This window comes from Hippocampus zosterae, chromosome 16 (genome assembly GCF_025434085.1).
Source record: "Hippocampus zosterae strain Florida chromosome 16, ASM2543408v3, whole genome shotgun sequence".
Lineage (NCBI taxonomy): Eukaryota > Metazoa > Chordata > Actinopteri > Syngnathiformes > Syngnathidae > Hippocampus > Hippocampus zosterae.
Window position 1 is genome coordinate 7,044,086 of NC_067466.1, and position 15,611 is coordinate 7,059,696.

The 15,611-nt window shown below is 44.3% G+C and overlaps 1 protein-coding gene across 1 annotated transcript in view; it reads left to right on the plus strand.

Annotated features, from left to right (window-relative positions):
* cxadr (CXADR Ig-like cell adhesion molecule) overlaps positions 1-11,458 on the plus strand; it is a 37,294-nt gene extending 25,836 nt beyond the window's left edge. The window contains exons 4-7 of the mRNA XM_052047946.1: positions 3,779-3,934; positions 4,040-4,162; positions 6,448-6,586; positions 8,854-11,458. Coding sequence (XP_051903906.1) covers positions 3,779-3,934; positions 4,040-4,162; positions 6,448-6,586; positions 8,854-9,133 — 698 coding nt within the window. The 3' untranslated portion in view covers positions 9,134-11,458. The remainder of the gene's footprint in view (positions 1-3,778; positions 3,935-4,039; positions 4,163-6,447; positions 6,587-8,853) is intronic.
* Positions 11,459-15,611: the final 4,153 nt, after the last annotated feature.

Here is a 15,611-nt window from a genome sequence, read left to right on the forward strand (position 1 = left end):
AAATATATTTTGTTTGACCAGGCATAGTCCCTCCTCTATTGCAGTAGAAATCACATGCTCTTTTCCTCGCTTGGCTGTTTTGATATAATCCCCCACTAAAATTGAGAACATACCCTTCCCAGAGGCGGTAGACCATTGACCTCCTCGCGTTACCATTCTGTGTTCACCCACCCTGATTGTCAAAAGTGATAATCTTTTACCTCAATAGCGAGGTCATTATTTATTGTTTATCTCGCACATCTGTCTTGAGTAACATTTTTTAGATGAATTTAGAAAATAGCTATTTCATACATTGTTGAACTTAATCTGTAATTGACAATATTCATGTTGGCTGAATTTTCCTTGTGTATTTATGCCTTGAAAATGTCTTTCATCATTGCAAAGAAAACGTAATTGAAAAAGTCTGTTGAAACAACACACGTATTTTTTTTTATTAGTCCGCTGACCAAACGTTGAACGTGAAATACCTCCTGAATTTGTGTACGAGGGGAAAACCGACATGCACCACTCTTGTGAGATAAGCTCTGCATTGTGCCTTTATCGTAGTTACGTTATCTGCGCTTTTTCAATAGGCAGTGTCCAAAAATGGCTGCTCCTCCACACAAATGTGACTGCACTACTCCCACCAGTTCGACCAGAAATACTCTCGCGCTATGTGAAAAAGCTCCAATTAACGAAGGATGTTACAGGACACATAGACAGTTTGTTTGCATTCATTTGTGAAGCTCTTAAAATAATTTATCGGAAGTTCATTTTGAAAACTGGATGATTGAAAAAAAAAACATTGAATGATTTATTTAAACTTTACGCAGATAAAATTTGGCAATTGAAATAATGCCCTAAAATGTTTCTCAGAAAGGTTCCTGAAGCCATGGGCAAAAATATTCGGTCAGGCGGAGAAGTTGTTTCAGTGTCAGGCTGTTGACCCTGCCCTGCTCCACTGACGGGCGAGGAAATCTTTCCTCCCGCATGCCAAGAGGTTTTTTAATTGGACCCTGGAAGGGAAACACCAAGATCACATTCCCTCAACTGTACAGTCAATGTCAATGTCACTCTTTATATTGAGAAGGCTCCTGCAACAAACTTGTTTGATTCATATTTTAACCTTTGTACAGCCAGTCTGAGAAATATGGTGATCTCGTGACATTATGTACAACTGTGGATGAGCCAAATTTTTGGGAAACCTTTACGGTGTGTGTTCCTTGAATATTTTAGGGGCCATTTATTTTTGAGATACTACTGCATCGACTTCCTTCATGAAGCAATGTGACAGAATGTTCAAGGTCATTATGGTCATTGTGAAAACATTTCCACTGTTACCATACATTTATTTGCGGTGTTACTTCTGGTCTCTATCAACTGTATCTTGTGCCCTGAGATTGAGTTAGACAGTTTGACAGGAATTCCCTTCAGCTAACAGACTTTCTATGACCCAGCTCTGATCATGGCTAATACGCTGACATCTCAAGCTATAGTGCGTGTGGCAGAAAGCGAGAGGAAAAGAGCTGGAGGCTACACCTCTGACAGGTTGCTAGCTAGCTATTGACCTCGGGGCCTGGAATATTCTTCGCAAAGACGCACTGACAAGGAGAAGCGAGGACAACTCGCTGCCTGCTCTGCGTTTTAGCTTAAGTTGATCTTGCCTTGGATGGTACAAAGGAACGCGAAACACACGTCTATACTAATACGACCAGGTGTTGCTGTGCCTTGTCACATACGCGGCTATTTTTAGGAATACCCGCTTGCTGGCAACAAGCGAGCAAACTGCGTAATGCATTCAAGCGACTTTACAGGAGGCGGCATCCGTTGTGTTCTTCTTTAGCTAGAAGCTCGACATTGAAGTTGAGAGGAGAAGAGTATCCACCCGCAGCTTACAAATGCACGTCAGCAACATCGTTGTTTGTTTTCTCTGACGACTCATTCTCAACGGTGCATGCGGAAATCATTCACAGTGCTTCATCCACCAACCCCGACCTTCCACATTTTGTTTCAAAATATCAATTCCCTTAAAATGATTGGCACACCCATCACATATGACATCATATTATGGAGCAAAGAATGACTCCTCAACCTCTTTGTTGTGAAAGCCAGAAATCTTGTTTGGTAAAAGCAGCCACGGCTCTCATCTCCCGGCCAGGACCATCCCTACAGTGAAGCAAAACACTCCCACAGCATGATGCTGCTTGGAATGTTTTTCAACAGCTGGAACTTGGAGACTAGTGAGATTTCAAGTCAAGAAAAATGTTGAAATGTACAGAGACATCCTGGATGAAAACCTGTTCCGCAGCGCTCTTCACGCTCGGGAGACGGTTCATCTTTTCAGGAGGACAGCGAAGAGCCAAAATATCAAAGGACAACTAATCAAGACAACTCTTGAATGTCCTTGAGTGGCCCAGCGAAAACTCGATCCTATTGAACATCTGTGGAGGGATCCGAAAATGGCTGTGCACTGACGCTCCCCAACACCTGATTGCGCGGGAGGGGTGCTGTTAAGATAATACGCAAAAATGTTCAGAGGTACATCTGCCAAGCTTGTGCATCATATTGGGGAAAAAAAAACATAAGGCTGAACTATCTGCCAAAGGCGCTTCTACAAACTATTGAGATAAGGGGCAAATACGTCTGTACACGTGATTGCTTATTTTCAATCACTTGCAGGTTTTTGGGGGCGGGCATTTTTGAAGCTGTCTTTAAGCGGGGTTGGATGTCAAATTTTGTGGGAGGGGGTGGGGAATTTATTTAATAAATGTTGGACTATGGCTGAAACACAACTAAATGTAGAAAAGTGAAGTGCTGTAAATTCTTTCCAGATGCCTGGAAAGAATTTTTCCAGGCATCTCTCCGCAAGCCCTCGACCGTCTCTCCCCTTCTCCTTTAACCTCATCTTTCAACCAAATAAATTGACTCGGTGTACCGCGTTCCTAATGCGAGACGTCGTGTGTTCCAGCCCTTTGACGCATCCACTTTCACCTTTTAAAAGACGTGCTCTGAATGTCATCACTCTCGTGGCATTTACCGCGTGTACTCTACATGTGTGTTAGTACGACATAACAGCAGAAAGAGCAGCCAGCTTGGAATAGCTCAGCTCTGGGCCCCCGGTCACACTACCATCTGTCCCATCAGCTCTCGCTTATTTATTTCTCTGTCCTCATCCAATGTGTGTTTTAAAATAATACTACTCAGGCACCGTGGGTCAACTGTTAATCCTGGCAGCGAGGCTCCGCCCTTCCGCTTGACACCTGGTTCTCATCTGGAGAGACCCATTTCATGCTCTTGTTGTTGAAACCATTACCCACACCATGATGTCAGTGCTGTCAGAAAGTACGACACAGGCTTGGATCGTGGCCCTCGCGAGCCGTTTCTCTCATTCACTCCCTACCCCCAACGCCCGGCTGACAAGTTTTTCACTGAGTTGGTCTGCTTTGAATTTGAAGGGCTGTTTGTTTTACAATCTCCCCCCATCTCATCTCCTGCCAACATTGTGACTAATTGAGGAGCGTTTGCACACATTTGGCTTTAAAATGGCGGGGGGTTGACTCCCTCTCTCCTAAACTGAAGTGTGGGCACACCCGTGTTTGTGGCTCCAATGACACACGGCTCCTTTCTCCAGTCGCCGTTAATATGGCATCTCCTGTAATGACAGTGACTGAATCAATTACTCTGATTATGTTGATGACCGTTGCTTTGACTGAGGGAACCAATTTTACAAGTAGTATTTCTTCATTTATGTTGGTTTATTTTTGTTGTTTTTTTTAACATCCCTTCCTTTTCCTCACAGTGAAGCCCTCCAAACCGAGATGCTACGCTGAAGGAGTCACCCAGGAGGGCAAAGACATTGTATTAAGGTGTACATCCAATGAGGGCACCAAACCCATCCAGTACAGCTGGGAAAAGACCAGTAACGGAAAAGTGCTGCCTGCCTCCGGTGTGATCGGTAATGCCCTTGTGAAAGAACACCATCCATCCAATAGAAACTGAATTTGCATCACTTGGCGGCCCCTTACAAGTGTATTTTTGCCATGGTTTGCCCTTGCTGCAGACCCAGTGGGAGGTACCATCAATGTGAGGAACGCATCTGCCAGCGCATCTGGCACCTACCGCTGTACTGCCACCAACCGGGTCGGGACCGAGGACTGTATACTCTATCTCAATGTCACACCTCGTAAGTATACAGATGATTGACATTGTTTTATCTGTCATCTATTTTTTTTACAAAGGTGGTTACAAAAGGGCACAATTGCAGCGTTGGCTTGCAAAAATGCTTGTTACTCTCCCTGCATGACAATTTTTTCATTTTTTTTTTGTACAAAGATACAACAATGTGCCCCCTGACATCTAAATGATCGATTACACTCTTGGGACTAAGATAGCAACTCTTTCATCATCCCTCCATCCCTCCCCATTCTCCAGGCATAACCGCTCAAACCAAGAATAACCAGACTTGTGGCGTTAGTGTAAAGGTTGCATCGGCTCGGCTGCAGCGTTGGTAGCAAAAGCGCTAAACCATTGTAAATGACGCAACTTTGTGCTGCGTTGGTGTACTCCTGGAAACCTTGAGAACCAATATTTTCTTAAAGGCAGAAGGAGTTTTTAAAAATTTAGCACGGGGCTCACGACCCAATCCTATGCACAGGTATGTGCAACTTTCTTGTATGAGTACAACTAACTTTTGTGGAGTTTACTGTGAGTTTCTACGTCGGGTTGATTCGGTCTTCAAAGTATTGTAGGATTGACTTTTTGTGATGCTCGTGCAGAGCAAATAACATAAAATAACACTTCATCTTTTGGGATTATTTTAGAGCATGGTGTCAAAGTCAAGGCCCGGGGGCCAGATCTGGCCCGCCACATCATTTTATGTGGCCGGCAAAAGCAAATCAAGCATGCCAACTTCCATGATGCTTGCTAAAGTCTGAACCAACATTTCAAATTGTCATATATAATGTAATATTTACAATGTTTGAACGATCCATGATTCTTGACCTCTGATGTCAAAACTAGTTATCCATCTATTTGTTGTTCGCTTTGTATGTAAGATGTGGAGGTGGTCAAACATTCATATGGCGTCACAAAATTCACAATCATAACGGCCCTCCATGGGAAAGCGTAACTACAATGCGGCCCGTCACAAAAAAGAGTTTGACACCCCTGTCTTAGCCCTCCTATTGTCCTTGGGTCAAAATGACCCGTCATTGTGTTAAAAACGCCCCTAAATGATATTTTAACTTTAAAATGTATGACTTTTCCTAGATTGGCCCCAACTGCAACTTGGAAGCTGTGCAAAAAAAAGTACAAAGGTCGTCTTCGGGTCAAAATGACCCATGAGGCAAATAGAGTTGAAATCAAGGTCACAAAGTTATTTACACACCATAAAATGTTTCAATGTTTTAGTTGTGTCTCAGATCAATGAGTAGAACACGTGAAGAAGACAGTAGCAGACATAAACAAGACAAGATAGGTGGTGTTTTCGCAGATGGCAGAACTTTTTTTTGTGGATTTAAAGGGGTTATAAAGGTGCTACAGATGACAGGACTCCGAATTCTCTGTGCTGACGCCATGAGTGTGCGTTGTGTCAGTGAAGAGGCTCTAGAGCTGATTTTTTCTGCTGTCTCGCAAGACAACTGATTCAGAAGAGGAAGTGGAGGATATATCAGAAGAAGGAAGATGGGGAGGAATATAACCCAGAGCATGATGAATCATCTTCAGAGCAAGAAGAAAACCCTGAAGCTGGAAGAGAGACTTTCCTTTCAAAAAATGGCAAAATAGCATGGTCCTCAGCAGCATACAACGTACAGGAGCTCTGAGAAACCTGATGATCCACCTTCCACAGCCACTTCCCCAGTGAGGGCAAGTAAGAGGAAGAAATGCCACTTCTGCCCTCAAAAGGAGGACTGTAAAACACATACTGTGTGCTATAGGTGGAAGAACTATATCTGCTAAGGCTGTGCACTTGCATACTGCGCTACATGTGCTAATTAGTTGAATGGGTTATCTTATTTTTCAAATTTTTGTCTTGTCCCAAATAGTACACTGGAGGAAAAAAAAGAAAGAAACTTTAGTCATTGGAATGAATACAAATGCATCATAACTCATTTTCGCACATTTTTTTCCTTAAGCTATAGAAACACAAGTGAAGAGGGAGAACTATATCACACATAATGTGGTGAAGGACAAGTTGTTTCTTACAGCAATGTGAAATTTGGTGTTTAAAAGATAAGAAGATAAGAAAGGATATCTCATCTTAAAATTCAATTAAGCTACTTATTTGGGGGGTTTAGTGTAGATGGGTCATTTTGACCCGGAGGACACTGGGTGTGTACAGAAAATGAGGACAACAGGAGGGCTAGAGTAAGAAAAACAATGTCGGCGTAAATAGCTAAAAAGACGCACCACGTGATTTTTTTGTTGACTTCATCGGAACCTTGAATTCTTTCTCTCCTTTGTGCTCAGCTCCCAATACCGCTGGCATCGTCGCAGGAGCCATAATAGCTGTACTGCTGATCCTCATCATTATTGCCGTCATACTCTTCTGCTGCTGCCGTGCCCGACACAGGAAGAAGTATGAGAAAGAAATCTGCAATGAGATAAGGTACACTTTTACCATTTGGGTCACTGATAAGTACAGATACTATATAACAGTGGTCACCAACATGGTGCCCGCGGGCACCAGGTAGCCCGTGAAGACCACTTGAGTAGCCCGCCAGTGCCTGGACATTGTGATTTGCTAGTAGAAATTATGATTTAAAAATGCAAACATTGGCAGTACTGTGAGACATTTCGAAACACGATCAAAGTCTGACAATTTAAATCATCAAGTATTAAAAATAACACATCCTCATATTATTGAAGGTATTTTGGACAAATATGTTATTTCAGACGTGTATCAATTTGGTAGCCCTTCACACAATCGGTACACATGAAGTTGCTCTCACCCTCAAAAATGTTGGTGACACCTGCTATATAATCTCACATTGCACTGGAGACTATGAAACTGCAGATGTGTGGGGGGCAGGAGGGCGGGAATCCACCCTAAAATTGAAATACGTAATATGTGTCCCGAAATCTAAATCACAGCTATTGAAAGAAATGTAACCTCATCAATCCAGTACAACGTTAAAGATGCAAAACGCTTCCGCTGCCAAATGTGCTGTGAAAACGACAAGGCAGCGTGAATGAATGACCAGTAAATATGGGAATGAAGTCCAATGGACGGAAGATGAATGAATGAATGAAGTCCAATGGAAGAGAAAAATGTGAAATGCATACCAGCTTGAAAAGCATCATTTGTCGTTTCTGTTTGTGACTTGTCGTTTCTCACTTATACAAGACCGAGGGCAGGCACGCATTTCCCTGATTGGATTGCAATCTTTATACAGCAGCTCCTAAAGAGGCTTCCGGTGAACAGCTATACTGTACATCAACACAAACATGCTTCCACCCACCATCAGCGGTTTCCATTTTTTCCTTTTTTTTTTTTCTCAAACCACTCCTCAAATAAACAGCTGTGGTAATCAGTTTGAAAGCTTTGTTTGCTCTGTGGATCCCATGTCATGTCTGCTGCTGCGGCGGCCCCCTCCCTCTCAAACTCTCCCCCCGCCACCCTTCCCCTCAGCACCATCTACCTCTCCATCCGGCCCTCAGGCTCTGTGCAACCAGCGGGCTTACTATCACTCCGCTGCGGACCGAATCTGTCTAAGACCACAATGTGACACTGCTCGCACTATAGGACAAAGAGGATTAGACCAGTGGTCCTGTCTAGAGAACACACAGGCACACATTTGCTGAAACACCACCCCATGACGCGACGGACAAAACACAAGCGCCGGGCCCCTCCGGCTCAGTTTGCTCGAGCATTTAACTGGATTAATGCTGCTTATTAGCTGTTAATGTGGCTGCAGAGGGAGGAGAGGGCATTTGCTGTATTTGGTTACTCGCCTCATACCCCCCCCCCCCCCCCACATGCTATTGCAGTCCGCATGGCCAAGCGGCGCTGATGTTGTCCCCCATCCAAACTTGCACTCATCAACTAATTATTGAATCAATGATTTGTTCTTGTGGTGCTCTTGAAAAGTCCCCTGGAATCATCAGTGTTGTCCTTATTGCGAAAGTACGTACGTACAAGTACGTCCCGAATTGCCGCGGTGTCAAACTCATTTTCATCGTGGACGCGTAAGCGTTATGTCAATACCCCGTTTTCATCCGTGCTCTACGGCCTATCCTTTTCATGGTCACATCTTTGAAGATATTTTCCTAGTTCAGAAAACTCACTTGTCATTTTGTCACAGCGCCAGAAGGTACATTCAATACTGCTCTACTGGTTTTCATTCGTTGGTTGTTAATTCATGGCCAAGACGTGTCTTCACATACAAGTATTTATTTGAGTGATGAACACTTTCAAGCCTGTCAATGTCACAAAAAAGCGATAAAGCACTATTCTATTCTATTAGACAGCAAAAGAATTACATGAAGCGCGCCCTCGCTCATTTCAATATCTGTCTTTGGCCCCAAGAGGCCGCAAAGATGGCACCCAAGCAGTATTTTTTATATTAAACATGGCTTTGGCTAAAGCAGAAAAACAGCAAATAGTTGAGTTTTTTTCTGTAAATAATGGCGGTTTCCCCCAAAACATCGGCAAATTGGTGAATTTGATACAGCAAATGTATCGGCATGGCTACACTCTAATTACAATTTCTATCCATTTCCATTTTTGTGTACTCTATCTATTAAATGGCTCACCTTTAACAACAAATGCGTTGTAAGAAAAGAAGAGCAAGAAATTGGGAGATGATTTATGTGTCGTTTTGTTTCATTGTTTTGAATGTGCCGCGACTTTGTTTTTTTTTTCCCCCCGCCTAGAGAGGACGTGCCGCCTCCCAAGAGTCGCGTTTCGACGGCGCGCAGCTTCACGGTGGGCAGCCAGCGCTCCTCTCTGGGCTCCATGTCACCTTCAAACCTGCACGAGTACGCCCTGAAGCCCCAGTACGACAAGATCCCCTCGTCTGAAGAAGACAGACCTCCGAGCCGCCCTCCTTTGCCCCCACCGACCGCTCCCAAAAGAGCGGGGCCCAGCCTCAATCGCATGGGCGCCATTCCCGTCATGATCCCTGCCCAAAACCGGGACGGCTCAATTGTTTAATGCGGACTCCTCTCGGCAATGGGACCAAGGGGAGGTAAGAGATGAAGGGAGCGGGGCAAAAGCCACTGAAGACGAAGTTTTCAGTTTGCCTGACTTGCTCTTGCATACAAATGAGAACTTAACTCCTCCAATGAAGAACCGACTGCTGTGGTGCTGAGAAAACAATTGAATCTTACTGAAGTCACGCCGGAGCACATAGACTTTTTTTTTTTAATCAATCATAATTTAGAAACATTGAATTTTACTTCCTGGACTTTCTCGCTGAAACACGAACTTGTAGCAGATAGAAATTTATTGTATATAATTGACTTTTTTAAGTGTATTTGGCCCATAGTGTATGTTAAGAACTTATCCAGACCATCTGTACAGCAAGTTTGAATGCATGTGTGTAAATGTCTCCGTGTGTGGTTAGTTAAATCAGTTCAGTCATACCTTGGCCAAATTGATTTGGGGAATGGTATCTGTGGGTAAATGACACAAAGAATTCTTTCATTTGTGCCCACAGATGCAATTGTATGCCCCGCCCCAACCGCCCCCAACCACCACGCCATTCCCTATTGCAGTCTTTTGGTTCATTCGTGTGTCATTTCCAGCCAGCAAATACAATTGCAACATGCAAAAACAAACAAAAAAATCCTCAAATGTGCTTAGGTATGAATAATTTAGCCTTTCATGTATGTTTGTCAAATGTATAGCTCATTTGTTTTCTCTTACTACCTACACAATTGTATTTTATTTCTCGTCAGCAAAAACTTTCTAGCATCAGGCTAACTAAGTACCTTTGCCCATAGTCCCCTAACCAGCAGTTTAAAATGTCCCATCTGGGATGAGAAGGATAGCAATTGGCTCTCTGCAAGCTAGGGTGGTTTGGGGGGGGGGGGGTTGTCTCTTTGTGATTGGCTGGATTACCGCGTCTTGAACAGGCTTAAAAAACAATAAATGCTGTCTTCACCCCCGCCCCCCCCCCCCCCACCTCCCCTGCACCTCCCAGCGCCCACACACACGCACACACACACGACCTCCAAAGAAGGGGGCAGGTGGACAACAAGGTTCACTGAACAATGAGCTCTGAATGTGTTTGACGGCCAAAGCGCCATAACTCTTAAGGCCAGCATACACGCTCGGTATATTAACAGACCAGCGTTCATTATCATCTGTTGCGGTAGCAGACCCCACCCCCAGCCCCACCCCCTCATGTGTGCTAGAGCACACATAATCCTCTTTATGTGCAGTTGCATTCCAAAGAGCCAGCGTCTTGATTAACCTTCTCTCCTCGCTCAGTATGAGTCTGTAGCGTTATGTGATTTTTTTTTTTTTTAATTTTTTTAAATGAAGGATGCACCCCACTAAGGGGAATATTTGTGATAAGATTACAGCAGTCCTTGTATCCATTTTGGTTTCATTGTTGAGTTGTAACTTGTTGTAACTTAGCCCGTATGCAACAATGTACTGTATATAAATGCCAGATTGAAACAAAAAAAAGGGAGGGAGGGGGGGGGCATTATTCTGTTCGGAAAGTTGGAATACTTAAGTGGGCAAATTGTGTACTTTCTGCTCCAGAGCCTTACTCTGTTCCTTCTTTTTGAACCTTCCCCTTTGCACAGCCCTGACTGCTGGCCTCATCTGTGCCTTGTCGTCCCAGTTGTCGCACATCCACAACACTGTGCTCGCGTACGTGTACCGGCATCATCCTTAATGGTCGCTGCGGTCCACAAAATGATATTCTCTCCACCGCTAATGCTATCAATCCATTCGGGTCAAGTGTCGCATTTCTCGCGTCCACACTCAGTGCGTACAAGTTCAACAACTGATTCACTGTCTTAAACAGGTTTCTCGTTTTTTGCATTTACTTTACAAACATGTCATTTTTGTTGTTGTTGTTTTTTAATTTGGTTAAACACTTGTGATTTTTTTTTCTTCGAAGAAAAATTTGACTATTTTGTCCAAGTATTTGTGTCTCATTCCAACTGTATGAGTGATCCGCAGTTGCGCTTGATGAATCAGTAGAGCACAAATATGTGCGAGCGTGTTGTGAGGGCATTATGCAGTCTGAATGTGGCCCCACGTAAAATTTTAGTTTCTTCCGCTGACAAGCTACGGAGGTCTTAGTGGGTAGTCATATCTCTCTCTTCGCTCAAAACTTTCATAACAACGAATATTAACATTATTAACTTTAGTTTTTTTTTTAAATCTGCGTACTAATATTGTATGAAGATCTCCTTTTGAGTTTTGCACCTGTATGAAATCTAATTATCCATTTTCGTGTGTATTTTCGTGTTGTATTTTTGGAATAAATAAAGTCCTCCAGACACAAAAACAAAACAATTAAGAGCTTTGTTTAATGTTTGCACACAGAAGCAGTCGTATCTGTGTGCTTAGTTTCTCAAGACGCGTGCCCCCCAGTGTGTTGGCCTCCCACCGCGTCTTCCACGATGATTTAATTCTAATCGCTCAGTGAATTCCACTCCCAAGACGCTAGGTAGGGTGCCCAATACGTCGCTATCGACCGGTAGCTCGCTGACTTAATATGATATATTTTTGTGTTCGTGCACACTGCATCCTTAGCATCCTATTGGTCTCATTTTCACAATATTTGAAGTATTTTCAAAATAAAATAAATCAAGTATATCACCTTATCCTACGGTGGCGTGTGACCTGCATTACCGGAAGTTGTTCGCGGTAAGCAGTCTGCAATTGCAGCTTGCGGTCAGATCTGTTGACGTTATATCTTTTATTGTTGTTATTTTCATTCGGAGTTTGTTTCATGTACAGTTCAGAGGGCACTGGTTAAAGAATGGGAATCAGGAGTGCTGGGAGAAGCATTTTCAAATGGTACACGTGAACTCCGATCGTTAATCCGTTTGCCTCCGAGTCAGGTCTCTACTAGGTTCAGCAGTCTTTTGTTTTTCACCAACTCACAAACTTTTGTATCTACTTAATTTTTTAGTTTCTTTCATACTGGGGGTCGTTATGGCTATTGCTCGTAGTGTAAGTGCGCGCGCGTGTGGTAATGGGTCGATCGCGGGAGCTTAGTTGATCTTGGGTCAAAAAAGGTTGGGCACCCCTGGGCTAATCAATGAAGGGGCGGGCTTCTTTTAATGCTCACCACTCAGCACCCGCATAATCACACAACGGTTTCTGTTTGCCATCCAGCACAGTTAAGCCGACCGATCAGCAAGTCTACTATTGATTCTTTGTCTGTCACCTGCTGCAGTGGAAGTGTGGCTGCTTGTTTCTGCATGGGCTTTACTTTTTTTTTTCTTTCTTTCAATTACAGCGGCAGCCTATTTGCACTGTTACTTAATGCCCTGAATAATTATCATCATTGCCAGGCGGAACTAATCAAAGTTGCACTGCATTAGCTCTCTCATTAAGATGCTGAATTATACGAGACGCATCATTAATGTGTGGAATCATTTATGCAAGTGTTACGTCTCACTTTTTGTGACCGAAGATGCTCTCGTAGCACTCTTGATAGCACGCCTGGTCATCTGGATCGATAACTTATTATTAGCCAATAGCTCCGCTACGTTCAGGCCGTTGACAGCTTGTCAATAAAGATACGAAAGTACTTTAGTAGCAGTGCAAAGCGGACATCCATTGGTCTAATTGGATGTCAGTAATAGATAGGACCCCGGAGCATTTATCTGTGGCTAGTCGAAGTCACTCATGGAGTTTAATGGCTCCCTGGCAGGATGTACGTGCGTGTGTGCGTGTGTGTGTCAGGATGGCTCAGCTAAACAGCGCCATCCCACAAATGGATATGTTGGGATGTAATGGTATTTTTATGGCCGTGCATTCCAAACATCCATTAAAAAGACATTAGCAGCGCATGTGTACAAATTCAGATTTACAAACAAAATGCTATTCTGTCATTCGACTAATGTGCCCCCCACATCCCCCTCCCCGCAGCCTCGTATCCCATTTGTGTCCAAGACGCCTCATGTTCCTCTTCGCTTAATGTGTTTTGCAATGCACCTGGAGATTTCTGTTTACCCCCCCCCTCGCCCCCCCACCCCCCACCCAGTTTACTCACTCAATTTTGCCTATGTAAGGTATTAATTGTTTGCACAGATCAAGGAGAACGCCGTGGCAGAAGCGGGAACGAGGGTAGAGGGATGGGGGGGGGGGGGGGGGGGAGAAAACTCATTGGTTCTCCAGGAGGGTTTCCTTGGCAACCTTATCCGGCAGTACACAGTTTAAGCCGCCTGCTAGTGGGATGATTTATCTTGTAAAGTGTGATTCGCTCTCCTGCTAACAAAGGAGGCCTCTAAAAGCACGGGTCTCATCAAAGTCGCTCTCTTCCAACGTGACGTCGGCTGTCACGGGCGTTAAGCCTTCTGCCATTTTTAGAAACCTCAGTCAGGTTTGGAGTGGGGTTATGGGGGAGGGGGGGGGGGGTTCTGGGTAGGGATAGTGGAATATGCATATGCATGAAGATTGAGCTCCATCGGCTCCAGTGGCGCAGCGCTGCATTAACATTTTGCTTCCGCTCTCTTAGCACTTGACAGATTATTATGGGAATCGAGTTTTTATAGAACTGTTAGAGCACACTGGGTCAATGTCACGTCAGCTATTTTCGGACCTCTAATCGTTGTGTCTTAATATTAAAATGGGGTGAATTCAGCCATGCACATTATTTGTGGCTTTTAATCAATGAGTTAATCAATTTGGCTTTGGCATATTAAGTCGCCATTGTTATTCATGAATCGTTTCGCTTCACCCGACCGAAATATTTTTCACCAGTTTGGCAAAGGCCAGGATCTGTTCCAGAAAATCGAGGAGGAGTTTGGTGTTTTTCATCAGTCGTGGTACTAGCGGGCCTTCTGCTGCATGGTTTGTCAACAACATATCCTCTTATAAGAAATTTGCCGTGGATAGTGTAAATTGCACTTAATGTTGGAGCAGTATCATGGATATGTAAATCTTCTCAAAATGCCATTGAACTGTTTTTTTTGTTGCTTACACACAGGAGAATCTGTATCCGTACTTGTGCAACCAAGAACAGCATGTGAGTACTTTTGGCGCCTCTGTTAAGAAGAAGAAAAACATTTTTTTATGGTAAAATATTTTCTTGTAAGCTATTGCATTACCAGGTCCGGCCTGGAACTTGCATGTTCTCTGGTTTCCTCCCACGTTCCAAAAACGTACATGGCAGGCTGACTGAACACTCCAAATTGTCCCTAGGTGTGAGTGATGGTATCGTTGATGGTTTTTTTTTGGGGGGGGGGTTGCCACTGATATAAAATATAGCAAAATAATTCAAGCAGGCTGGTTCATTTCTGATAGTAATTAACTTTTATTTCTCAAAAATATTGAACATCGGCTTTAAAATGTAGACCACTGAATATTTTGTCAATTGTTGTTTGTCAAATACCTGTAAACGGGAGCAAAATCTCACACGACAAACACAATCACACACGACAATTTGACGTTTTGAAATTTTTTTTTAGCAAGGATCATGCAATTTGACACGTTACTTATTTTCAGGGTGCTCCCACATAGAGACGAACAAGCACTCGCGCTCACACACACACGTAGGGACAATTTTGAGTGTTCAATCAGCCTGCCATGCATGTTTTTGGAATGTGGGAGGAAACCACAGTACCCAGAGAAAACCCACGCAGGCCCAGAGAGACTCCACACAGGGAGACACGGGGATTGAACCCGGTACCTCTGCACTGTGAGGTCGCGCGTGCTAACCACCAGACCACCAGGCCACCCAAAGTCTTTTATTGAGTGTTTAATTCTCGTCGGAGTAGCCCTGATGATAATGAAGTGTGAGAGAATTGGGGGAAGGGTGGGGGGGCGGGCGTGAGTAGCTGCCTGTAGCAAAGTGGGGGGAAAAAAAACCCCATCAAATCAAAGCTGACAGTCTGAACTTTAAATGCGCAGTCACTGTGCCGCGTCAACTGAAAAGAAAATGGCAATCACGTTGTGTCACCGCACAAAACCCTCGTGGCACTCAACCGTATGTTACCTCTAACAACCTGCATGGAATAATTCTGGAGCCAGCAAGTCCTTAAAGTGAGCCACTCATGCTTGTCTGTCTGCGAGCCTGCGGACGGCGCAGCACCCCCCCCCCCCCCGCCCCCCTCCATGAGGCTTACCACCGCTCGCTTGGAGAGACTGAAAAGCTGTTCACAGGCTTCCACCTCTCTCATCTCAACCCATTTGGTCGATATGAAGTTAAGGTGTTAAAGGCCGACCTCTTCGCCTGACGTGACAAACTCGGCCACTTGTATCGACCCGACCCCCCCCCCCCCCCCCCGCCCACCACCACCACGCTATGCGATGACTAACGTGACTTTTGATGAATGACCTTCCCCTCGGTACTCCGGGGAGATGCGGAGAGCAGCGTGCTGAGATTATACTCAGCCCAAGTGCATCCCTTTATTTCAAGATCTCACTCTGACTCCAGGGGGGTGAGGGGGGTGGCGGTTGGGGACGACTTAGTCTGGTGAATTTCATGGATCAG